Here is a 27,374-nt window from a genome sequence, read left to right as displayed (position 1 = left end):
GTCACAAAATCTTTTACTTTATTACAATGCCATTGTTCTGTTTTTGAAGTCCTGGAAGAGGTAATAACAAAACCCCGTATCTGAGCCACTTCGCCTAGGTTAGACCCACTCAGCAACTCCCGTGCTGAGGACTTGAGACCGAGCGGCGTGGGCCCCCGGCCAGAATTAGCGAGACGCTCTCGCGAGAGCCTTCCAACCGCCGCGAGCTCTCGTGAGCACTAGTTCTCTTCTATCTCAGCACCTCCAAAGGTCAACACCTCCCCCCAGCTCCCTCCGCTACCGCGGGCCGGAACTTTTGTCGATAGGAACGGGTTTGCACAGTTGAGTGTTGTCGGCCGGCGTGAAGGAGACTAGGGGGCCATCCTCTTCCTTTCGCCGTCGCCGCCGCGGAGCGGAGTCGAGCCGAGCTGATTTGATCGAGGAGCGCGGTTACCGGACGGGCTGGGTCTATGGTCGCTCCGCGGGCCGCTCCGCCGGCTGGTGCTTTTTTATCAGGGCAAGCTGTGTTCCATGGCAGGGAACTTTTGGCAGAGCTCCCACTAGTAAGCGATCTTCCGTCTTCTCACCTGGGGCCGGTTTTTGGGGGGGCTGTGAGGACGGGGCCTGTGACTCCCCTGGGCCTGGATCCCGGCTCAGTTCCGAGTGCCGGGGTCCTCACGGGAGACCGCAGCGGCCAAAATCAAGATGCGCTTTTCTGAGGCGACTCCCCTTCCCGCCCCCAGCCCCAGTTTCGGGGAGGGAAGGATCTGTGAGGGGGAGGGGTGGGAGAGAGTTTAGTCTCCCGGGAAGGAACGTTTCGGAGTTTAATTTCGGATTCTTGGTTTAGCTAGGCCGCGGGGGGTCGGATAGAGTGGGCACAGGTACGGGAAGTGTGACTCAGCTCAAGACTATGAGGCTACCTGTTCAGGACAGTTGTGGCGTGCTTTTGCCTGGGGATTCTTCGGGTGATCGGCGTCGTGGTCTTTTGTCATTCACTGTATATCTTGAGTGGATTTAATATTATGAGGGGAGGAGAGAGTCTGGCTTGTTTCTGCCTACTAACCGCTTTTTGCCCGTACTTTATGTCTAGATGGAGTTTTATATTGATAAGGTTAGGGCAGGTGCCCTCTAAATTTATCCATTTCATTAGCCTGTGCTTTATATTTTGTTTTAAAGGCCTATTTTTCCAGTGACTTTGTTTACCTATTTCTTTAACCTTTTTCATGAATAAGTTCTTGTTTCTGTCAGTGACCATGTGAGAGCTAGAATAATATTAAAAACATTTATCCCTAAATACATTTGTTTAAGCAGGCAGGAAGGTGCGTTATGGGGTTAATTGAACATTGAGTAGGCTTTCCACTGTATAGTTGAAAGATGAACAGAATTTGGCAAAGAAGGTATCTTAGTATAATTTTTTATGCTAAGAAAGCATTAGTAAGTAATTTAAATTTCGATTCTGTGAATAGGATCTGTTCCTGATGTTCATTTTTTAGCCCTTTGCAAGGAGAAAAAAAGAAACAATGAACTCGGTAACCTATTTAAGGAAAAGCAGGTTTTCCTCTTGCTATAAAGTGATTCTGTGGAGATGACATGTTAAAGAAGCTTTACCACTGATCATATATGTGTGTGTATATATATGTGTGTGTATATATATATAGAGATATGTGTATATATGTTGCATTGTTTTCACACACTGAAATATTGCTTGGGCAAAATTAAAGTATCGAAAGTTTAGGTATTGGAGTTAGAGCTCCTGAAAAAAAAGTTTAGGTAGTGGAGAAGAGATATTCTGATAAACTTTGAAAGAAGCTGAGAGAATTGACAAGTAGCTGTTGATTTTTCAGTTTTTCAACTTAAAAAAAAAAAGATCCTGCCTTATTTTCAATAGTGTTCTCATTATGCTTTCATTTATTCATAGCATTCTAAAAATATTTTTTCACTTTTCAAATATAAAATTATTATAAAGTTAAGTGTACTTCTTTGAAACTATTCTTTTCTCCCAATTCAAATAGTCCTAAAAGAAGGGACCACTTTGCCTTGCTCAAATCCCTTGAGCAGTCATGGAGTTTCTCATCTGGAAAAGGTAACGAGTGTGGAAGACAAGACAATTCTGGAAAAGCAAACGAAAAGATTAGGAAAGGCCATTGTCTTAGGTGAATTTGGTGAAAGAGGGCAATTGATATTAAATATGCTATATTTCACGCTTCTAAGATGCACGTTTTCACACTAACATCTTTGAAATCAGCATGGCAGTTTCTTTCATAGCATATGAAATAATGATGAATCCTAGATGTAATCTTAAATTTGATGAAATGCAGTATTTATAAATTTTCTTAGTTTATCCTCCATACAAAGTTCTGTGAGGAAAACTCATAAAATGTTTGTGAAATTTATCTTTTTAAAAACATAAAATGACTCTGTGGGGATGAAATTAATTAGCAAACCACAGTATAGTTGAGGTAGAACAAAACACAGCCTGTGACCAAAATGAACTAGAAGAGCACTAAGTATTTGCTGGTTAATTGAATGCATTAATGAACAAGTAACAAAAATAAAAACTACAAAACTTAACTGTGGATACTTTATTGTGTGAAAAAGGAAACTGAAAATACAGTTACTTACTATCTAGAAAATAACATCATAATAGTACCATATATGGAATGTAACCAAAGCTTGAATGTATTAGAAAATCAATATCCTGAATAATTGAGAGATAATAGAAATATTCTATTTAATAATATTAAGAAGGAAACATGAAATAACCCTAAAGAAACAGAAAGAAGGACTTAAAATAGATAACAATGATGCTAATATATTAAAAGGAAAAAAATTATAAAAGCTCATTCTTAGAGTAAACAAAAACAGTAGACCAAACTACTGCTAGTTAAGTCAGGGGAAAAAGGAATGATACAAAAATACAAAATTAGGAATGAGAAAAGTAAACCCAGGGGTACTTTTGGGTTATCTCCAGGGTTTTAAATTTGAAAGCCAAAGCAAGTTAAGAGTATTACCCAAGAGCTATGCGTTATTTCATGGGTAAATACTTTCCATCTTTCAAGAGAATCTCCTTTTGAAATTGTTCCATTTCATACAGAAAGAAGAAAAGCTTTCTAATTCTCTTTATGAAGCCATGATAACACAGAAAAATCTAGCAAAGGGAACACTAAAAACAGTCTCACTTTTGAATATTGGTGCAAACATTGTAAATGAATTATTACCAAATGCAGTCTAACATTACATTGAAAGTATAAAACGTGACATTGGATTTTATTACAGAAATATAGTCAGTATTAAGAAATCTATTACGCAGTAAAGGTATTAAAAAACTAATACAATTCAACATTTATCCTTGACTAAAGCTCTTACTAAAACAGAAATAGGATGCTTCCTTAACATGAAAAACATAAAGCATCAGCAGTGGTGAAACACTGAGATAATTAGGGTGCCTATTTAAGATTTTACCAATATGCTAGTCAATACAATTGATACAAAGGAGATATAGAAAGAATGACAAAACAGTGACAAAATTATCAATACGTGGAAATAAAATTAATGAGAAAACTCAGTTAATTGAGAAGTTATTAGAAATAATAAAGGTTTAGGAAGGTGACCAGTTATAAAATGCAAAAATAAAAGCTTCTTAAAAATGGATAGGGAAGCATAATTTACATTAGCAACAGAAAATATACAAAGGGAAAAATATAAAGAAATATACAGAACCTGTAGGAAGAAAACTTTAAAAGTCCATAGTGGCACATACAGATTTTAATAAAGTTTGAATTCTCGGTAAGATGTCATTTCTCCCTATATTGATCTTTAAATGTAATGTAATCACAAAATTTGAATGGATATTCTTTTTTAGGACTCGACATAATGCTTCTAAAGTTTGGGTCTTAGAATAATAATTGTGATAGAATAGTCAGAAATTTGCAGAAGAATAGAAGGGAGTATTTTTCATATCACCTATTAATTACTTAATTTTCTGTGTTTTAAAGTAGCACAGCATATGAAGAAGAAAAAAACAGGAGATTATAAAGAAGATCCAAGTATAATGATAGAATTATAAATCAGGAAATGCCTTAGCGCATTTGGATAAGCATTTGACAAAATATTTAGCTGGATCCCTACTTTATACTCCGTACCAAAATAAATTCCAGATGGATCATAAATTGAAGGAAAAAAGCTCTTAAGGGTATTAGAAAATATGGGTGAATTGTTTTTTATCGTTTTGAATCAGGAAAGGCCTTGCTATGCCTGACAAACGTGAAAGTAAAAGGTAGATTTAAGTAAGTGATTCTGATTTCTGTATTACAAATAATTAAATACTGAGAGATATTTAAACTTGGGAGAAATTTTGCACTTATTTGACAAACAAATGATTTATTATTTATACTGTACAAATTTTAGATCAGAAGAATCTCTTAATCATTAAAAAAATCGGTAATCCCATTAGAAAAATGGTCATATTAGAATTAACATTGTACAAAAGAACTGTATTTGACCAATAAAGACATGGAAAGATGTTTAACCTCAAAAGTAAACTACAGGGAAAAGAAACAGTGACATACTACTTTGTCTTTAAGTTACAAAGTATTTAAAAGTGGCAGTAACCCATAGGATTTTTTTTTTTTTTTTTTTTTTTTTTTGGACAGAGTCTCACTCAGTACGCCAGGCTGGAGTGCAGTGGTATGATCTCAACTCACTGCAACTTCCACCTCCCGGGTTCAAGCAATTCTCCTGTCTCCACCTCCCAAGTAGCTGGGACTACAGGCGCATGCCATCACGTCCAGCTAATTTTTGTAATTTTAGTAGAGACGGAGTTTCACCATATTGGTCAGGCTGGTCTCAAACTCCTGACCTCAGGTGATCCGCCCACCTCGGCCTCCCAGAGTGCTGGAATTACAGGCATGAGCCACCGCGCCAGGCCAGGATTAAATATTATAAGATTCACTCATGAACTGTTAATACAAATGGAAATTGGTATAATGTTTTTGGAGGGTAAACTCACAATGTGTATCAATAAGTTACCAGCAACACTGACCCATTAATTCTAATTCTGGGAAGTTATTTCAAATATATTATTAATCAAATATATAAGGAGAATTACAAAGATATTCATTAAGAAGAATATCATTCAGGAAGATAGTAGCAAGAGAGTATTTTTTTATACCAGCTATTAATTACTTAATTTTCTGTGTTCTAAAATAGCATAGCATATGAACAAGAAAAAAGTAGGAAATTATAAAGAAGATCCAAGTATAATGATAGAATTATAAGTCAGGAAATACCTCCATGCATTTGGATAAGCATTTGACAGAATTTTAGCTGGATCCCTACTTTGTACCAAAATAAATTCCAGATGGATCATAAATTGAAGGAAAAAAGCCCTTAAGGGTATCAGAAAATATGGGTGAAAAATGATGACCTATATTTCCATCAGTAGCGATTGGCTAAATAATGATCCATCCATAAAGCTGTATAAAAGAATGCTGAATAACAAGTTCATTGACATAAGACTTCAAATGCATATTGAATGACAAACACAGGTTCAAGATAGTTTTTTCTTTGAGTCATGTCAATTTCATATCTGGTTAAAAATAGCACACTTGACTAGGCAAGAGGAGGAGGCTATCAGTGTAACACATTCTGAGGCAGTTTTTAATATAATTAGATTTGTGAAGTAAGGAAATTAAATGCTGCAGTTACCCATGAACAACTGGAAAACTATATACTTCCTCAAATCTAAGCCACCATCAATTGGTGCCAAATAATTCCACCATTATCTTATATCACTAAGAAAGAATAAACATGCTGCCAATTAAAACATGAAGGCAGCACAGATTGTAAGACATATCTTGATATCAGAGCCAGAATCGATGAAATACAAGCCAGTAACAGACTAAGGAGGAAGAAGGAAAAGATTAGAGCAGAATTTTTTTCAGGACATTTTACATTTATTAGTGAGATAATTCTTATTAGTCACATTTCAAGAAATGTGAGAAATAATTGTCTTTAAGGTTGCTTTTTGCACTTTGTACTTCTCAGAATATGAACAATATGTTCAATCTTAGAGTGTTGCCTCTGACTTTGCTTGTTGATTTTCTGTAACATGTCTTTTCTAGTTTGCAATGGATTTTGGATAAACAAGATCTGTTGAAGGAGCGCCAAAAGGATTTAAAGTTTCTCTCAGAGGAAGAATATTGGAAGTTACAAATATTTTTTACAAATGGTAAACTTTTTAAAAAATTGGTTCAAATTGTATAGTTGGTTACCTCTGAATAAAAATGTTTTTGTGTGGTAATTTGTGAACTGTTATAGTGCATACCTAACATTTTTATTTATACAGGTATTCTTTTTACAACTTATTCATTTATCGTTCTTTTTAGTGATCCAAATAAAGTTTTTTTGTGTGAATTTTACATATCACCAGCACTCAAGACAATTTGAAAGTGTTACCTAATCTCCCTAAGACTTTATAATAATTATTAGACCCAGTTCAAGGTTGGCTAAAGCAAAGTACTTTGAGGACAAATCATTCTTTGGATTGACATCCTATAGTGGTCATTTCTCTTAGAACTTTGCTTTGAAGGGAAGAAGATGTAGGGATAGATCTTTACTCTGACATGTAGTAGGTTTGTCACATAATTTTTTTAACTTTCAGTTCACTATTTTGTAAACTTACCTCTTTTTTTTGAGGATTCATTATGGATTTTTATTTATTTATTTTGGTGAGCTGTATAAAGCTAAGTGTGGTGGCTCACACCTGTAATCTTAGCACTTTGGGAGGCAGAGGTGGGCAGATCACTTGAGGCCAGGAGTTTGAGACGAGCCTGGCCAGCATGGTGAAATTCCCTCTACTAAAAATACAAAAATTAGCTGGGCGTGGTGAGGCACAAGAATCACCTGAACCTGGGAGGTAGAGATTGCAGTGAGCCAAGATCGTGCTACTGCATTCCAGCCTGGGCGACAGAATGAGACTCTGTCTCAAAACAACAAAAGGTGGTAGTATTAACAAGTTTCATAGGTGTCTAATATTTTCTTTTTATATTTATTATAAAGATAATATGAAAAGCATTAAAAATATTTAGAAGATAGAGGGGAAATACTTATTCAACTTCCTTAATGGATGAATAATTTTTTGCTGTGGGGCAATTTCTGTTTTGTTGTTGTTTTATTGTTGTTTATGCATACCTATATATTTCTTAACACATTTGCAAATCCTAGTATTAGACCACTGTGACTCACATAGAGCATGTGTAGGTTTTTTCCTTTGTTAAAAATGAACATAATTATGATTTAACCACATGGAAGTTACTGTTTAATGTTAATATTATAATGATACCAGAAGATACATTTAAAATGTCATTATTTACCTTTTAGTTATCCAAGCATTAGGTGAACATCTTAAATTAAGACAACAAGTTATTGCCACTGCTACGGTATATTTCAAGAGATTCTATGCCAGGTAGGATTATTTTTATTTTATTTTATTTATTTGAACTCTTGTCTAATGTTGATGAACCTTAGCACAGTGTAAATGAATCATGTGTCTACCATAGAGTTATCTTGATTTTTTCCCAGTGTGTTTTCTATATGAATGATATTTAACTTTGTTTTATCATATTTTAGGTATTCTCTGAAAAGTATAGATCCTGTATTAATGGCTCCTACATGTGTGTTTTTGGCATCCAAAGTAGAGGTATAAAACAATTTTCTGTTCTTCATCAAAGCGTAGTCAATGTATGTTGGTTAATCTGCCCCAGTTTTCACATGGCCTATGTAAAATTAATAAATGGTAATTTATGCAAAATACTAAAATTGTACAAAATCAAAGAAATATATACATATCCTTATATATTCACTTAACAGACACATACAGCACTTACTGTGTACCAACTGACTTAATCTTTGTAACAAACTGGAATACATAGTAGTAGTATTCCCATTTTATAAATGAGGAAACTGAGACAGAGATGAAGAACTTGCTTAAGATTATATAGCTAGTAAGTGTCAGAGCCCGTGTTTGAACCATGGAAGTCTCATTACCAGTCCTGTGTTCTTAACTACTTTCCTCTGCTGCCTTTGAGACATCTATTGTTTGGCACTGAGTAGTATTCAGTAAGTACCACAGCTTGCCTACCATAACCTGAGAATGTCCCTTATCCTTCTCACCCATATGCTTATCTTCTCCTGTCTTCCCTCCCATCATCCTGATGATTGGCTGCCTACCAAGCCAGAAGGAAGGCAAGGATTAGGGGAAGCTATAGCTATATAGAGTCTAACAAGTAAAAGTTGAGGTTGTGAGCGTAGAGAAATTAGGTAAGGGAGAGAAGATAGATAGGAACTTGCAGCAGAGACTGAATATCTGTTCAGTTGTTTTACCTTTGTAGTATTTTTGAAAGAGCTCAGCTAAAGTCCAGAAAATAATAGCAGATATTGGCTGTTTTTCATAAATAATTAATGTAGTCTTTGGTGGTGTGAAATCTTTGCATTATGTTTCTATTTTTGGATAATGTCTTAGAGTTGTATTCTTGAATATTGAATGTGATTTTTACCTAGTAAGTTTACATTCCTTTTGGCACCCACTTTGATTTAGTTTTGTTTTAGTCATGATTTAAGATTATCCATGACATCTTTCCCAACTATTACCTAAATAATGACAATTGACTCTGTTAGAAATAATATTAAGAAAGCTTTCTAGAAGTTTATGTTTTCTAATTGTGAGTGGTAGTTTAAGAAGGCAGAATCAGCTTTGTTTTTGTTAAGTTCTTTAATGGAAAAGTAAGTGTTTATTAAAGGTCCTTATTATGGATGAGTTTTCTAATTCTAATAATTCTATGTAATATTTGATTTTATTTAAATATTACCATGTAATAATTTAATTTTAAGTCTCTTAAGCACACGCAGTATGGAGGACCAAGACAAAAAATCTTTACAAACATTTAATCTTGTAGATTAATTTGAGGATTTTAATCTATCTATCTTGTTAAATATTGTTATTTGATTTACTGAGTAGAACTCTGTGATGTGATTTACTGAATGAAAGTTTTCCCTTTGAGTTTTGGGTGAAGAATTATTCCTAGACTGGGTGTAGTGGCTCACACCTGTAATTCCAGCACTTTGGGAGGCCGAGGCGGGTGGATCACCTGAGGTCAGGAGTTTGAGACTAGCCTAACCAACATGGCAAAACCCCGTCTCTACTAAAAATACAAAAATTAGCCGGATGTAGTGGCAGATGCCTGTTATCCTAGCTATTAGGGAGGCTGAAGCATGAGAATCGCTTGAACCCATGAGGTGGAGGCTGCAGTGAGCCAAGACTATGCCGCTGTACTCCAGCCTGGGTGACAGAGCAAGATTCCATCTCAAAAAAAAAAAAAAGAATTATTCCTGAGAAAGAGAATGTAGTCTTTCAGATTTGGTTGTAGCATTATTATTTTTTTTTATCTCTGTGACCAAATCTTTCTGTATTTTCTCTGGTTTTATGGAAATTGTATGGAAATCTCATTTAAGAACATGTCTCAGGCTTTTACTTTTTCTTTTCCATTATTATAGTTGGAGGTTTAAATGTAAAACAAATATATTAGTACACATACATTTCCCCTACACAGGATAAGGATGTAGGCTGAAGGTATTTAAATAGATTTTTAGTTTAGCTCCTTTTGTTGGATAAGAAACCAACTCTTGATTTTTTTATTTTAAAATGAAGTGAAGGCTTTAGAAATCTTATGAGACAATAAATGAAACAGTATATATAAGGTGGATCATAATAAATTTTAGTATTTTCACAATGGTGGTTGTTCAGTTGAAAGAGGAAATGGGAACTGACTTTGGAAGTCTTACATAATTCCTATCTCCCTGTTCTAAAAAGGATAGTAACTGTTTATATGGTTTTTTTTGTTTGTTTGTTTGTTTGTTTTTAGTTCTTTTGGTGATTAAGGTTTATCTTATTCACAGATTCAACTGTTTTATCAAAATGGCATGAAGTATCTGTTAGTACAGGTTGAATTGAATAGGAAACATACTTAATATTCTTGCAATTAAGTATAGAATGTAAACAATCTTCTTGGAAACTAATTTAAATGCAAAAACTGACACTGTAACCTTAAGGCTTGGTTTCTAATTTGTTACTTTTTATTGTTATTAAATTATAATATTATTTTAAAATGTGTAAGTTGTAGCAATTTGGGGGAAAGGTAATACAGGCAGAATATCCCTAATCTGAAAATCCTAAATGCTCCAAAATTTGAAACTTTTTGAGGGCCGACATGACATTCAAAGGAATGCTCATTGGAACATTTTGCATTTCAGATTTTTAGATTAGGGATGCTCAACCAGTGTAATGCAAAATATTCCTAAATCAGAAAAATCTCTGATCCTAAGGATGTCAGATAAGGGGTAATCAACCTGTACATTTAGGGGTTTAAGTACTTCACGCCTCAAGTAGTTAGAAGGTGAACAGATTGTAAATGGGAGCAAGGAAATTCTGTTTTGAATAGAGTTCAGATACCCTTAGATTCATTGGGTTAACATGTACCTGCTTTTCTTTCTTTAGGAATTTGGAGTAGTTTCAAATACAAGATTGATTGCTGCTGCTACTTCTGTATGTAAGTGCAAAAAGTATATCTGCTTTAAGGATGTAATTCTAAAGAAAGCTTCAGAGTACATATTTTTTTTTTTTAGTTTATGAGACATATGAGAGATTGGTTGGCTTTATTAAATTTCCTGAGGATACCTTTATGTCTAATGTATTTGGCAAAAAATCAAGCTAAAAAAGGTTTTTTTAAAAAGATATAAAGATACTACTTTTAATGTTAAAATGGATAGTAATTATCAATCCAAAAACATCAACTCAGTAGCTTTTAATCTTGTAAGAGTAAAGAAAAAATTCTGTTTCCGAATTTTATTGTATTTTATTGTTTTCTAATGACTATTATGTCATTCTTATGGGTAGATATTAATATCTATGTGCAAACCTGTTCCTGTGTTGTTGGGTTGTTATGAGGACCAAATGAGTTAATATAAACTTTTAGAACAGTGCCTTGCTTAGTATGTTACTTTGCTGAGGCTGCCATAACAAAATGCCACAGAATGGGTGGCTTAAACAACAGAAGCATATTTTCTCACAGTTTTAGAGCATGGAAATCCAAGATCAAGGTGTCTGGCTGTTCTTACATGGACCTTTCTCTGAGCACACACACTCCTGGTTTGCCATCTTCATGTGAGGACAATAGTCTTACAGAATTAGGCCCCAATCTTATGTAATTTAATTTTTTTTTTTTTTTTTTTGAGACAGAGTCTTGCTCTGTCGCCCAGGCTGGAGTGCTCATTTCAACTTCTGCCTCCTGGGTTCAAGTGATTCTCCTACCTCAGCCTCCTGAGTACCTGGGACTACAGGCATGTGCCACCATGCCCAGCTCATTTTTGTATTTTTTAGTAGAGACGGGGTTTCACCATGTTGGCCAGACTAGTCTCGAACTCCTGATCTCCTGATCCACTAGCCTCGGCCTCCCAAAGTGCTGGGATTACAGGTGTGAGCTACCACGTCCGGCCTGTCCTCATTTAATCTTATCCCTTTAAAGGCCCTCTCTCCAAATACAGTCACATTCTGAGGTACTAGGAGTTAGGGCTTCAACATACGAATTTTGGAGGGGGACATATATTGGTCCACAATACTCAATAAACTTTAGGGGCTATCATCATCATCATCATCTTCAATAACAACATCATTATCACTGGAAAACACTGTACCAATGCAGTGGCATTGGTACCAAGATAAAATACAAGGAATTTAAGGACAAAAAAAGAAGACAGACACATAAAAATATTAATACAGAAGGAAATAAATAGTATAAGAGAGTTACAGAAAATGCTGTGAATGTTTTGGGTGGGAAAAGATTGTTTCATGAATCCAGAAAGGATTAAGTAGAATTTGGTGAAGGAAGTTGAACTGGGGAAATGCAATAGATAGACAGTCTAAGAACACTGAATAGTTTAGTCAAATAGGGAAAGCTCATGAGTTAGATTAACTGAATGGTGAGTAAGGAAATAGTGGGGAAAAATCCTTACCTAATATCAGCTAATAGAGGGCCTTCGATGCCAAATGAAGGAATCTGCACTTTGTTCTATTGACAGTAATGAAAGTTAGTTAGTTATTTGAGACGGAGTCTCGCTCAGCCACCCAGGCTGGAGTGCAGTGGCACGATCTTGGCTCACTGCAACCTCTGCCTCCCAGGTTCAAGCGATTCTCCTGCCTCATTCTCCCTAGTAGCTGGGATTACAGGTGTGTGCCACCATGCCGGGCTAATTTTTGTATTTTTAGTAGAGATGGGGTTTCAACATTTTGGCCAGGCTGGTTTTAAACTCCTCACTTCAGGCCTCCCAAAGTGCTGAGATTACAGGTGTGAGCCACTGCGCCTGGCCAGTTTTATTTATTTTTACACATGAGGGTAATGCCAGCATTGTGCATTAGGAAGGTAAATCTGACCCACCTCAGCCTCCCAAAGTGCTGAGATTACAGGCGTGAGCCACTGTGCCTGGCCAGTTTTATTTATTTTTACACATGAGGGTAATGCTAGCATTGTGCATTAGGAAGGTAAATCTGACAGAATTTTGTAAGATGAATTGGAGGAGCGGGCAGGTAGAATTAGACAAATTTTGAAGTTATTTACATCCCACAACACGGATGAACCTTGAGGACATTATGGTAAGTGAAATAAGCCAGTAACAAAGACAAATATTGTGTGATTACACTTACATGGAATACTTGGTCAAATTAATAAAGATAGAAAGTAGAATGGTAGGGCTGGAGGAAGGGTGGTATAGGGAGTGATTAATGGATACAGAGTTTCAGTTTTGCAAAAATTTTGTATATCTTAACGCAATTTAAAAACAAAAACCTTCTGAAATACAGTAAAACCGCAAACTCTATTGAGTGCTGTCACTTACCACAGGGTGCTGTGAGAAATAAAACCTAACAAGTTTAAAGTGGAAAAAATAATTTTTAAGTTGCTGAAGTCATCCCAGTGAACACTAATGAAGGCTTAAACTAACGTTGGCAGCCAGCAAGAAGAACAAACGAGTCAGATTTGAGCGATAGAGTCAGCAGTTCTTGTAAAAAGAAGGGATTTAAGAAGAGTCAGAAATGTGTTTTGAGGTTTTTTTGCCTGGGGGTTGGGGAGTTGAAGCTGGTACTGAAAAAGAGAGTAAGTGAGTTCTGAAAAGAATTAAATTTAATCTTTGACATTCTAAGTATAAATATGTTAGTAGAACATCCTCTTAAAAATGTGAGGCCAGCAGTAGAAATTTGGAATTTGATAACATTTAAGAGTTGCACAGGGCAGGCATGGTGGTTCCTGCTTATAATCCAAACACTTTGGGAGGCTAGAGCAGGAGGATTGCTTTAGAACAGGAGTTCAAGACCAGCCTGGACAACATAGCAAGATTCCAGCTCTGCAAAAAATTAAAGAAAAACTAACTGGGCATGGTGGCACACACCTGTAGTCCTAGCTACTCACCTGTAGTCCTAGCTACTCAACTAGGCTGAAGTGGGAGGGTTGCCTGAGCCCAGGAGTTCAGGGTTGCAGTAAGCTGTGATTATGCCACTGCACTCCAGCCTGGGCAATGGAGTAAGACTGTCTCTAAAAATTAAAAAAAAAAGTTGCACAATGTCTTTATGCTGCATAGAAAAAGACGTGAACCAAAGAAAAAAACAGATCTTTGAGAGAGAACATAGTGTCATTAACAATGTGGGGGTGGAGGTAGAAGCCAGATTGAAAGGAATTAAGAAGCAAGTAGGTGCTGAGAAAGGAATAGTCTAACTATATTAAAAATATATGAAACAACTTCAGTGAAGGGAATTGGGGGAAAGGTGTTGAAATAAGTAGCTTTGGAAATGATTAGAGTGTAAGAGTAAAGGCAAAAGGAACTATACATAAACACTGTACTCTAGTTGATAACGTTATTACCCATGGGTGTACAAGTTAACAATTCTGATAATGCTATACATGTATATGGGAATTAAAACAATTACGTAAATCAATAGCAAATGTTTGAGAGCCGGGTTTCTCGTTGTTGGAGTGGGAATTTACAGATAAGCAAAGGACTGGAAACAGCATGAACTCATGTACCTTAATACAATATAGATGGTTACATATAGAAATATTTATAGATATGTGTATATACATGGGTTAGTGTGTGTATTTCTTGGCTTTCTCAGCTGAAAGAGTCTATAAGCAATGACATCCCAGTAGCAATGAGCTCACCTAGTACCCATTCTCCAATAAAAGGTATCAGGACTCCTTGGAGAAATGGCTGATTCTAGGACTGGGGCAAGAAATACACAAGATGGACCTGGACCATCTCATAATGCCAGTAATAAAGAAGTATTCAAAACAAACAAGAAAAACAAAAACCTACATTGATGAGGATATGTCAAAAGGATATAGGAGCCAACTAAGAGAGCTCCCACTGACCAAAGCTGAAAGAATTTGAGCATCAAAATTTTAAAAATAGCATTGGATAATAACTCAAAGTATAAACTAAATATCCATGAGTCCATACGGATATAAATAAATGAGGGAGAAGAGACATGTCTTCCATGCTGAAGAATTCCAAATAATATATGTAACTATTCTGCCCTCAAGTAGAGGGAGCATAACTCCCCACTCCTAAGGTGCTGGCTATACATGTTAACTTCCTGTTAGTGTGTACATATGGAAAGGGAGGAAGAAAGTAACTTTACAGTGGGGAAACCTGAGAAATACTGCCTTAGCCAGGCGATCAAGGTCAGTAGCAACAGTGATAAATCACATTAATATCATGTATCATTGATGTGATATGATGAAGATGGTACTTTATCTCGGTGGTCTTCCTGTCAAAAACCCATTTTCTCTAGTCTAATGAGAAAAACATCAGACAACTTCCAGTAGAGGGGCATTTGACAAAATACTTGACTGGTACTCCTAAAAACTGGCAAAGTCATCAAAAACAAGGAAAGGCTAGAACACTGTCACAGCCAGTCTAAGGAAACATGACAAATTAATGTGGTATCCTAGATAAGACCCTAGGATAGAAAAAGGACATTGGTACAAACTAAGGAGATCTGAAAAAAGTACAGAGTTTAGTTAATAACAACATTTCAATATTGGGTCAGTAATTGTAACAAATGCTCCATACTAATGTAAGATGTTAATAGTAGGAGAAGCTGGGTGAAGGCATGTCTTAGTCCACTTGGGCTAATATGAGAAAGTACCATAGACTGGGTGGCTTTCACAACAGACATTTATTTCTCACAGTTCTGGAGGCTGGGAAGTCAATAACGGTGGGTATAAAAGAACTGTGCATGATCTCAGTGTTTGAGTCTACAAAAATAAAAGGCAGAGGAATATAATTAGGTAGAGTTTGTTTTGCTTTTTTCAAGGGAAATTTGAGCATATTAGTATGTGATGGAAGATTTACCGAAGGAGGAAAGGTTAAAGATGAAAAAATAGTAGGAGTTATCAATTGAATAGATGATAACAAGTGTATAAGTGGTAAGACAAACAATAGAGAGGAGGGATGTATTTTTCTCCAAGTTGGAAGAAAAGGATTAAAAGATAGAAAAAAATGCAGAGCAGTTTTAGCGTGGAGTAACAGACATGTGACAGTATCAGGTAAATATATTCTCAATAGAGGTGTTAGGTGTCAAGGTCCAGGGGATGGGGATGTAGATTTGTTTTATATACAGAGATAATTTTACTTTGTTGATTGTCTACCATTATATAAGAACCTGTTGTGCTGGTATACTTTACATCACAAGGATTTGTAAAACTCAGAAACCTTAATAGGTACGTCTTAAATTTAAATAAAGGAGAGAAGAAAGGAAAGATTATAAATTTCCTAATGTCAAGTTTAAATTGTTCTAGGTTTCCAATCCTGGCAGATATTACACATCTAAATTAGCTGTAGGGCACTTAATTTGCAAAACAAATCTTTTTGAAAATATAGTGCATAGAAGAAATGGAATTTCTTTCTTTTTTTTTTTTGAGATGGAGTCTCACTGTCACCCAGGCTGGAGTGCAGTGGTGTGTTCTCAGCTCACTGCACCCTCTGCCTCCCGGGTTCAAGGGATTCTCCTGCCTTGGCCTCCCGAGTAGCCGGGACTACAGGTGCATGCCACTACACTTGGCTAATTTTTGTATTTTTAGTAGAGATGGGGTTTCACCATGTTGTCCAGGAGGTCTCGAACTCCTGACCTCAGGTGATCCACCCACCTTGGCCTCCCAAAGTGCTGAGATTACAGGCATGAGCCACTGTGCCTGGCCAGAAATGGAATTTCTTTTAATTTCAGTGAGATCACTTGGGCTTTGTACAAATGGAAGCTGACACCAAACATTTTTTAGGACCTGTCAGTAGTTACTTGGTTGAATTAAATGTGTCAAAATGGCTTGAATACAGTTTCTCAAATAGTACTTATATGTATATGCTCACACCATTTTAAGGAGATGGGGGATTGATGGTTAACATTGTTTTTTCATTTGTACTTTATTTAGTGACTAACCAATAAAGTAATAGATAATAGAGTACTAACTTTATGTGTTACTACTACTACTTTATGAGTAACTCTATAGACCTTTGCACATGTATTAATGCTTTTATTAAAATATATATTTTGATAAATACCTGGTCATTGTAAAAAGTTTAGAAAGTGCAGATTAGTAAAAAGTTCTTAAATCTCACAAATAACTATTGTTGACATTTTTTTGGTGTACTATCCTCCCAATATTTTATATGTATATTTTTTACCAATTGTATATATTGTAAACACATATATAACCCCTGTGTTCCTTCTAAGCTCAGTCACTGGAAAACCATTCCGTAGCTAAAAAGATTTTAGAAATGATAAAAGCCAGTGATTTTTTTTTTTCCTGATCTTTTTCTTTTTTAAACATCAGAACCCTTTCTTAAGGTAGTAAATATAAAATTGAAGCTGTGTAGAGTGTCCTGCCACCCAGTCTTTCCCCTTCCCTGAAAATAAATAAAATCTGGGTCCCTAAGTATTGCCAAGAATTCCTACTGAAAATAATTTTGCTCTACCCTCTAATATTCTGCTCTGTTAAAGGAATTTTGAGTTAATTTATTTCCCATTTTCTCAGTTTAAATATTTTTTTTATTTTCTGCAGTAAAAACTAGATTTTCATATGCCTTTCCAAAGGAATTTCCTTATAGGATGAATCATGTAAGTATATGGTATAAAATGGAACACTTATCAAAGCTATATATAAACTAGCTCTATTTTATATTAGACTAAATTTAATAGTTTCCTAGAAATGGCAGTTTCAAATATTACATAAATACAGACATTATTCTAAATTAAAGCTAAATAGCTTTTACCATTTAAAAAAAAATACTTCATAGTAGTGATTATCAACCCTGGCTGCTCATTAAATCACCTTGGGAACTTGTAAATAATACTGATGTTGGATCCTTTCCAGAACAACAAAATCAGAATTTTCAGGCTTGGGGCTCCCAACATTGGTACTGTGTAAAAGCTCCCAGGTGATACTATTATTCAGCTGGGATTAAAAGCTAATGGAACAATATGAAATATAAGGTGAATTTCTATTGACATTTTAATAGGTATGTCCTTTTTCCACCTTGCAAGGGATTTGTTTATTCTCTTTAAGTTACATTTTTTTAATTAAGTAGAAATAATTGTATTTTTGCATTTGCTGAGTAGAAAGTATACTGGAAAATCTGATGGTTTTACATGATATTTTAAATAAAAGTGAGTAATAAGAATGATTGTGAGAAGCTGGCTTTTCCTTACAAGGATTAAAATCCTTATAATCATAATTGCATTTCTAATATAATAGTAATTTTTTATTGCAGATATTTTAATATAAACTATGTTTATTGTCTGGATTTTTAAAACTTTTTAGTAAAAATTTTTGATAAATTACTATAATGTCTGTAATTTATGTTAGATTAAGTGGACTTATCTAATTTGGTTTTATATTGACATTTCATTGATAATCTTTGTTTTAAACAGATATTAGAATGTGAATTCTATCTTTTAGAACTAATGGTAAGTAAATCTTCTGTGATTAATAGATTAAAACATTTTTAAATTAAATGAAGTTGGAAATTATTTAAAGAAATGATTTTAGAGAGGTACATTTTAAAACCATCCACCTGATATGTGATGGTGAAATCATGGTAGCCTATTTATATTAGCATCTAGAGTCTCTCTGAAGCCTGTAAAATAATTTGTATATCCTACTTAGGATGGGAAAATTTTTCTGTTCTATAGTAAGTAACTATAATGAAAGGATTACAAACAGACAAGTCAGGACATTAAACCACCGTAAATTATGTGCACAATTTGTGTGTGTGTGCAGTGTTATTTAAAGATAGATTATGTCTTTGGCAGAATTCTGCTCCTCCAGTTGGGAATTATGAATTTATAGGCTAATAAGAGGTTTCAGTGTGTTGCAGATGTGACACTTTGAGTCTCTAAGGGAATGAATGGATGCTGACTGACTGCCAACCGATTTATCAAGGTATATTCCAGAGAGAGCACTGCCTTCACTATTATAGTAGAGTTTAGGGCTGTCACACTGCTAGCTTAAGAGAATAAAAGGGAAGCAAGCATGAGTTAGTGAAATTCACTTTGAAATACACAATTACAAATCAGTTGGGTAATGATAACATTTTTGTGTTGTAATAAATCTGTTTTTTATACATACACATTTTTTAAACTGTTTCTAGGATTGTTGCTTGATAGTGTATCATCCTTATAGACCTTTGCTCCAGTATGTGCAGGACATGGGCCAAGAAGACATGTTGCTTCCCCTTGCATGGTAATTAGAACAGAAGTTATTAATAGTGTAACATGTTATTAGATAGGAAGGTTGACAATTAAATATGAAGTTCAGTATTTTTAAAGTCATTAAACTATTGCCCCAAGATATTTTATGTTGAGCAAAATACCACTTGTTGAATTTTAATAACTATAGTGGTATAAATGCCAAAATGAAAATCCTAAATTATTATCTGTTCCATAAATATACCTATTAAAATTTAATTTTATACAAAACACAGACTGGTAACATAAAAATTAAGACTAAAGTTATCTTTAAAGTAATCAGAATACTTTTTGGTAGTATGCAACATACATATAAATTTACTGTCTAATTTCTGGTTTTTTAATTTGATTTTTCTGATTTTTAAAAAATTAGAAAAATGTGTTTATAATTTGTTACGAGATTTTGAAATTTAAAATATATTTAGCTGTAATTTTATTCATTGATATGTGCTTATTTGTTGTCACATTCATGTATCCATCCTTTTGCCTTGATGTTTTCACTTTTATAGCTGTGCTTCAGTAGTATAAAAGGAAATAAATGTGTGCAAAGATGGGAAATCTGGCCCTCTCTGGAGGAAATGTACAATCAGATGAGGTAGTTCTGCTTTCAGTAATAATATGATTTACATTTCTATAGGAGGATAGTGAATGATACCTACAGAACGGATCTTTGCCTACTGTATCCTCCTTTCATGATAGCTTTAGGTATGTAAGCATGGTGTGCCTTTATGAGTTAAATTGTTATAAACTTATTTAGGTCATCCTAAACTAAATTTCACCCTATTGTACTTTATGTTTTTATGTTCCATGAAGTAATAGACTAATCCTTGCATGTGAGCTTTCAATAATATGAACTGCAACTGTCACAAATCAGGATTATTATTCCCCCACCCCCTTTTTTTGGTAAGTTTTTTTTTTTTTTAAACCATTCAAAATAGTTTTAATCAGTGTCTGAATAGAACATATTTGTTTGTTTAGAGGGAAAAGTTCAGAATTAAGCCAGCTAATATTAGTTGTAGCATGTAAAATAATTGGGGCTTTCATATCTTGAGCCCAAACAAATACTCAGAGGTTGAGTAAAGGAGCATCTGTGGTCCATAATGCTTGGCTGGAGGAAGATGTTAAGTACATTCATTCTACTGTCTGTGGAAAGCAGTGCTGTAATGGGTGGAGTCAGATAGTCCTAGGCTTAAACTTTACTTCCTTTACAATTGTGGGAAAATTATCTGACCTTTCCGTGTTTGTTTCCTTAATTGTAAAATGGAGAGAACACTAATAATTCCACTGAGCCGTTTGAAGAATTAAATGAGATAGATTGTAGAGCACCAAATAATGCCTGTTATATATTGGGCACTTGTTAATTTTTGTTCCTTTTCCTTCTATTGATTTTTTTTTTTTTTTTTTTGAGATGGAGTCTCACTCTGTCTCCCAGGCTGGAGTGCAGTGGTGTGATCTCGGCTCACTGCAACCTCTGCCTCCTGGGTTCAAGCGATTCTCCTGCCTACAGGAGGATTATAGGTGTCCACCACCATACCTGGCTAACTTTTGTATTTTTAGTAGAGGCGGGGTTTCGTCATGTTGGCCAGGCTGGTCTTGAACTCCTGACCTCAGGCGATCCACCCTCCTTGGCCTCTCAAAGCGCTGGGATTACAGGCGTGAGCCACTGCGCCCAGCCCCTTCTATTGATTTTTATAACTCCATCCTCTTGATTTTCCCCTCTTATTTTCCATTGGTTTGTCTTTGTTCAGTTGTTCAATTATTCCTTAAATGTTGATGTTTCTTGGCCTTCTTACATCAGGGCTGACAAATAGTTACACTTCTGTATTACTGGCAGTTCCCTGAAAGGACTGGATTTGAAAGGATTTTGAAGTGGTGTCCTACCCAGTGGGTAGGAATACTGGGATCTGCATAGGTAGGAAGGAAGGGATAACAGAACATGTGTCACATCTTTGCCATCCCTGCTGTCTTCTTCTTGGGTACTTTCACTTGAGATTCATGGCTTCTACTATCACTTACGTGCTGAAACATTTAAATTTCTTTATTTAGCCAAGATCTTGCCACTTGACAGTTCTTTATATCCATCTTCCTTTTACATAGCTCCACTTGGCATCCCACTAGCACCTCAGACTCATGATAAGGATTGAGCTCATCACTTTGCCCCAAAATATGTTCCTCCTTTTAATGTCTTTGCCAGTTTGGTGAATAGCACTAGTTGTATACCTTAGTTGGAAACCCAGCAGTTAGGCCCTTTCATCTCCCTCAATACCCACATGTAGTTGTTTACCAGTACATTTTGTGCCTTCCTCTTGATTGTTCCTTCTGTAATCTCATAGTCATCTTCTCATTTCTATCCATGTTACCACAGCAGTCTCCTAACTGGCTTATTAGCCTCCAGCACTCCCATCCTCAGAGAGCCTATCTATCCTCCAAACTGTTGAGCTAGGCTAGTGGTTTCACCTGGGGATAATTTTGCCCCGAGGGGACATTTGGCAATGTTTGGTTTTAGTTGTCATAACTAGGGTAGGGTGCTACTATAGCATCTAGTGGGTAGAAGCCAGGGATGCTGCCAAGCATCTTGTAGTATTCACGACAGTGTCAAAGAATTGTTCAACCTAAGATGTCAGTAGTGCCAAGATTGAGAAACCCGGAGCTAGCCGAATTCGTCTCCCAATTGATATACATACTATTCTCTTCTCCCACTCATTTTTTTTTAAGACTTACCACCTCTTCAGTGACCCTCCCCCACCCTTTCAGCATCACCTCAGTCTGGGTTTAGGATGCTTCCTCAACCTTCAGTGTACTCTGTGCATTTCCATGTTAATAGTATTGTCCACTGTATTTTAATTTCCTGTTTTTATCATTTCAGTCCTTTGGTTTTTTAACCCCTTCTTGACCTAAGCCCTACTCATAGCTTTGCTTGACTTAGGGCAACCAGTGTGTCAGTTCACATTTGAATTGCTATTTGCCTAGAATGTCATCCTTAGCAAAGACATGGATAACCAGACCACGGAGTATAACTTAAGCTGGGGTGGGTTCAGAGTATCCAGGCTGCTCAGTAGAAATTGTTTTAAGCAAAATTATGATGTAGATTCTTCTCTTTTGTTAGTTTATATTGTATATAACATATATAACTAATATTGTATACAGTATATTACATTTATTTTCTAACCTTTATTTGATTACAACACTGAATTCTGTAAGGATGTGCCCAGCTTTCACGTAACTTGATCATGTGCTAATAATGAAAAGAAAGAAAAAAGGCCAGGCAACACTGCTTTTAACTGAAATGTGGAAACATAGTCAACATTGTTAAAACCTAGTGTATTAATTGACATTTTTGTTTGTTTTGTTTTGTCACACTGACTTCTGGGTGCAGTTTAACTGCTACTTTGTACACTACTCAGGGATAACTTCCCTTTTCTGCTCTCCTCATTGGATGTTTTTCCTCTTTAATGTGCCTGACTCTCAAGGCAACTGCACCATGACTAGCACGCAGTGAGGACCAGATGTCAAGAACTTGATGTAATTTAGTAATTTTTTCTGTCTCGGATTACATTGATGAGATGGTCAGTGGTAACTCTCATATGTAGCTGTTTAATTTTTTTTAAAGAGTGTTGGAAAATACACAGGAAATAGTGAAAAATCTTTGTTAGATCACATATTCTGTGTTGGCAGTTAAACATGGACAGTTGTCTCTCATTTTCATTTCAGCTTGCCTACATGTAGCCTGTGTTGTACAGCAGAAAGATGCCAGGCAATGGTTTGCTGAGCTTTCTGTGGATATGGAAAAGGTATTCCCTTAGTTGTATGTAAACTTGAATGTTTAAAAATTAATGTCATATTTACTTATCATGAGCCTAAAATCTTGTGATGTCCACCAGGCTAACGAGATTATTGGTTACAAAATATTAAGAAACATGGGCTGGGCATGGTGGCTTGTGCCTGTAATCCCAGCACTTTGGGAGGCCTAGGTGGGCGGATCACCTGAGGTCAGGAGTTCAAGACCAGCCTGACCAATATGGTGAAACCCCGTCTCTACTGAAAATACAAAAATTAACCGGGTGTGGTGGCATGCACCTGTACTCCCAGCTACTCGGGAGGCTGAGACAGAATTGCTTGAACCTGGGAGGCAGAGGTTGCAGTGAGCCAAGATCGTGCCACTGCACGTGAGCCTGGGCAACAGAGCGAGACTCCGTCTAAAAAAAAAAAAAAGTTTGGTAGGAAGAGTTAATGCTGATTATTTAAGTTATGTATCTCTTTTCAGTTTAGGATTAAACAGAATGGTATAATCCTAAATTTTGGTTTAATTAGTTGCAAAGTAGCCTCTAATTCCCAGGATTATTTTAAAAGCTCCCTGGTAACCACTGAATACTACTGTGAACTTCTGTAACATAGCCTATCTCCTGGCAGAATAGCTTTTGCTGTGTTTCTAGCTTTTCTGCTCAAGTGTTAATGCATTAAAATTAATCCTAAGGTTAGGTTCTACTCAGGTGGGAAAAAAATAGCTAATTTGGAAACTAGTTGTTTCAAATTTGTAGCTGCCAGTTTTTGAGCACCTTAATGTATGTGTAGTTAACAGAGAATCAAAACATCTTTTGTGCACTACCCCCGATTAAGTTGTTTAAAATAATTTATACTAGAGGAGTGTGCTCTATAGTGGTATATTCCCTCATGATTAGAACCTTTATTCTTAGTATGTTTCAGTTTAAAAGATATCATCAGATGGAAGGAAATCAACTGCAGAGATAGATAAGAATGGACAATGCACACATGCCGAAAAATGAGAGGCTAGAAGGAAAATCCTAAACAGCACTGTGGTGAAAAATACTGCTTTCAAATTTATCAGGATTTAAGGACAGAGACTATTTACTGTTTTCTGAGGGTTGTGTAGTAAGTGATGTATGCTCTTTATATAAGAAATGTTGCTTGTTTTTGCCACTGAGAACTTTTCAAATATTTTCTTCTAGATTTTGGAAATAATCAGGGTTATTTTAAAACTATATGAGCAGTGGAAGAATTTCGATGAGAGAAAAGAGATGGCAACCATTCTTAGTAAGATGCCAAAACCAAAACCACCTCCAAACAGGTACTTTGTAGACTTTAATTATTGATGTCATTTAATTATATATCATACTTAGCATATTTTTCTTAGATTATGTTGTTTTGTAGTTTTTAAAACATTTCTTCCAAAACTTCATGATCCATGTTAATTTTATTTTTTAAATTTGTGATTTGATTGAGAATGTCTCATTTAAAAAAATCACTAATCTGATTAGTAACTTTTCCTAATGCAGTGGAGGTATATTACAGGTATCTCTCAACATATGGTCACATACCATAAATTTAAAGCTGACAGAATTAGGCAAGTTCATCTGAAATTCAGGGCAGAATTCAGAACTGTAGTAGTTTCATGTCAGTTTGATTCTGTGCCATCATTTTTTTTTTTTTCACTGCTGGCTATTGTCCTGTTTTATAAATTTCAGTAGCAATTTTCAAAAATTTCAATGAATGATCTGATATTGTAAAGATAAAGAATTCTGGTTTTTAAGTGACCCTAAGATCCACAGCACATAAGAATATATTTTTGCTAAAAATGAATCACCTGTGCTAAGAGGGTTTTTTTGTTGTTATTGGGGTGTGTGTGTGTGTTTTAAGTAAGATCTGTTCATTTAGTTCAGTGGTTCTCAGCCCTCACTGTGTATCAGTTCATTTGGGGCAGGGAGAAAAAGTCAGAAGGGAAATAAAGAAATGCCATCCATCTTAATTGTTTCTTTAGAAAAATAATTGTTATATAACAAGATAGATTTATGGATTGCTTCTGATAAGTTAATGTTACAATTTGGAAAAGTTAATACTTTATTCAAGGAGCTGTTTAAGGCAGTCATTCAAACAGCTACCTTTGGATGCATTTTTTGCAGAAATTCCCTGAGTGATTCTCCACTAGTGGCAGGGCCTGAAGCTGCAAGATGATGGTGGACAAGATAAGGCAATAATCCTATTGCCAAAGTTACTGGTATTTTCAGTTTTAGTTATTTTTAAGTATTCAGCATTTTTAAGTATTCAGCATTTTCCAGGAAATTACCATATTTCTTGCTGACTTATAAAGGTTTGCTTTATTTATATATGATTTTATTATGCCTTTGGACAACAGTTTTGGTTTTTTTTTTTTTTGAAGAACACTTCTTGTTTTTCATAAATAGTAGGAATAGGATTTTATATGTAAGATTTAATTTTATAGGAAATTTGTTTAGAAGAAGCTGTAATCTCTATGTTGAGTGATACCTGTAATAACAATGAAATCCCATACCCTAATTTAAAGTTTTTGAGTATATATGGACACTAACTTCCAGAATGCTTGTTATATGTGAGGGCACAAAGTTATATAAGAATAAAAACATAAAACCAAATGTTAGTCTTCTGGATTTTAATTTTTCATGTGTCTTATAATAAGGAATGTCTTTGTTTTGTATAGTTGTGCCACAGAATAATGAATTTAAAAGTCAGTAGGCTTATCAGGGTGTAAAAATGGATCTTTTAATTGGTATAAAATCTCTTTCTTCCCCATCTGAACAGTGAAGGAGAGCAGGGTCCAAATGGAAGTCAGAACTCTAGCTACAGCCAATCTTAAAACATTCCGAAGAATTCCATAGTGGACCACTTGGAAATAAACCATTGGACAGATTTCAGTAATGTCTTCAGTGGAACACAAATGAAAATGAATAGCTTGTTTCTGTCAAGCATATTGGAAAGTGATTTTATTTTTGCAAAATAAGTTTTTCTTTATCTAATATGATTCTAGTACATAATTGATTAAAATCTCTTGATTATAAATGTTTGGAAAGGTTCTAAGGGGACCTACAGACAGACATACATAGACATTTCAAAATTAATAGCTTTTGATTAGTATAATATTTCTTAATTTGGATAATAGAAATTGTAGCTTTTTATTAAGCCAGGAAACATGAAGCATAATTTGTTTAAAATTCTCTTTGGTCATTGAGGGACCAAAAAAGGACGTAAAATTTACAGTCAATCTATGAGGGTTTTTTTCCCTCCATAAGTTTAACTTTAAAACTGTATTTAAGGAATCAAATCTTACAAAATCCTGGAAGATTTTGGTAATGATGTTGATAATTTCAGGGAAATTAATCAAGTACCTATATTGATTTAAAAGTGTATTTTATTCAATAGTTTGAGGATCTTGCCATGGAAGATACTAGCCCAGCCTAGCAGAAAAGTGCAATATGTATAGCATACTTTGACATTTTAAACATGATAGTCCATAACCATTTTGAAATGCTGGGCAAACTACATGAAGTTATTTATAATTAATTCACAGCTAATCAGGCATTTTGAAAGCTTAATTGGATTCAAAAACCATAATGTTGGAATTTGGTAAAATTTTAATGTTGATTTTTACTGTGAAAAGTTTTTTATAAGATATACGTGCCCTAGTTTAATGTTGTGTCTTGGTGTGGATTTACAGATTTACTACAGGTATTCTGAACCAAGAACACAATCAGGTTTCAGGCCAGTTTGATACTGGCTGTCCTTAATTCTAATATGAGAGTAGGACATCATACTAAATGTTATGTCAGTGGGACTGTACTGTCTGTGGAACTTAGCAAATTAATCATTTTCTTCAGACTTGAAGGAGAGTGATAAATAAAATTTGGAGTCATAGGATATTGATGCACAATTTAAGGATTAAACATTTTTAATCAATTGTGGATGATGGCTTATTAAATTAAATGTTGACTTCCTAGTCTAAAACTGCAAGAATAAAAGTAACTTCTCCAGCTGTATCGACTAGTGTCTTGAATTTATCTTTTTGAATTTGCCTGATGTTGTTTTTTGAGAATTCTTCTTCATTTAGTTAAGTGTTAAAGCCTTTTATAGGTTGTCAAGGGGGTAATTTCAAATCATTATAAACAGATTTTAAATAGAAAATTTATTTCTGATGGAGGGTATCAGTTGAGCTGGAAAGGGAGACTATGTGTAAAGTCAGACTGATGACATATATAGGTTTCCCAGGCTTAATAAGAAAAAAGCTCTCCTCAGGTCTGAAGGAATTAATGTTGGGCTTAGGTAAGACCTATAGTCTTTAAGTGTTTATTTTTAAAATTAATACCATGCCTCATAGTTTTGTTTTCAGTCTCTTATTGTGGAAGATTTAAAACAACATATACAGGAGTAAAGTAAGGTACCTCCATGTATCTATCATCTAGCTTCAGTAGTTATCAATTTATGGCCAATTTCATTTCATCTAAACTCCCACCTACTTTCTATAAGTTACCATCCCCCATCTTATTTTGAAGCAAATCCTAGATATCATATAATTTTATCCATAAATATTTCAGCATATATTCCTAAGAAATAATAGCTCTTTAAAAAAACTAAAAGTATTATTGTGCCTCAAAAAGAATTAGTAAAAATAATATCAGATTTTCAGTTATTTCACAAGTATAAAAATTGTTAGAGTTCTAGTCAGGATCTAAATAAGGATCACACATTACAATTTATTGACAAATCTTTTGTCTTTTTATTATTT

The 27,374-nt window shown here is 35.1% G+C and overlaps 1 protein-coding gene and 1 pseudogene across 3 annotated transcripts; one reads left to right on the top strand and one right to left on the bottom strand.

Moving 5' to 3' along the window:
- The window catches only part of LOC129038967 (small ribosomal subunit protein uS3-like), a 44,960-nt pseudogene that overhangs the window by 7,479 nt on the left and 10,107 nt on the right, over nt 1–27,374 (bottom strand).
- CCNC (cyclin C) lies at nt 191–26,628 on the top strand. Of its 3 annotated transcripts, none has more exons than XM_054492537.2 (12): nt 191–542; nt 6,102–6,208; nt 7,360–7,444; nt 7,609–7,678; nt 10,532–10,583; nt 17,139–17,194; nt 18,008–18,043; nt 18,727–18,818; nt 19,461–19,528; nt 22,535–22,614; nt 23,791–23,909; nt 25,397–26,628. In XM_054492537.2, the coding sequence occupies exons 1-12, from the start codon at nt 511–513 to the stop codon at nt 25,449–25,451; spliced, it is 852 nt and encodes a 283-aa protein (XP_054348512.1). In that variant the 5' UTR covers nt 191–510; the 3' UTR covers nt 25,452–26,628. The 3 variants fall into 3 exon arrangements, with proteins under 3 accessions (XP_054348512.1, XP_054348513.1, XP_063522517.1); XM_054492538.2 differs by lacking the exon at nt 25,397–26,628 and adding an exon at nt 24,742–25,230 and having other exon boundaries at nt 218–542; XM_063666447.1 differs by having other exon boundaries at nt 225–320.

This window comes from Pongo pygmaeus, chromosome 5 (assembly GCF_028885625.2).
Source record: "Pongo pygmaeus isolate AG05252 chromosome 5, NHGRI_mPonPyg2-v2.0_pri, whole genome shotgun sequence".
Taxonomy (NCBI): Eukaryota; Metazoa; Chordata; class Mammalia; order Primates; family Hominidae; genus Pongo; species Pongo pygmaeus.
Note: the sequence above shows the minus strand (reverse complement) of the source record. Positions and strands in the feature narration are given on the sequence as shown.

Bases quoted from the DNA above. Each gene is read 5' to 3' on its own strand.
- CCNC (XM_054492537.2), top strand. From the start codon at position 511: ATGGCAGGGAACTTTTGGCAGAGCTCCCACTA. The intron at 543-6,101 runs GTAAGCGATCTT...TGTCTTTTCTAG, and splicing joins TTTTGGCAGAGCTCCCACTA to TTTGCAATGGATTTTGGATA. The intron at 7,679-10,531 runs GTATAAAACAAT...TTCTTTCTTTAG, and splicing joins TTTTGGCATCCAAAGTAGAG to GAATTTGGAGTAGTTTCAAA.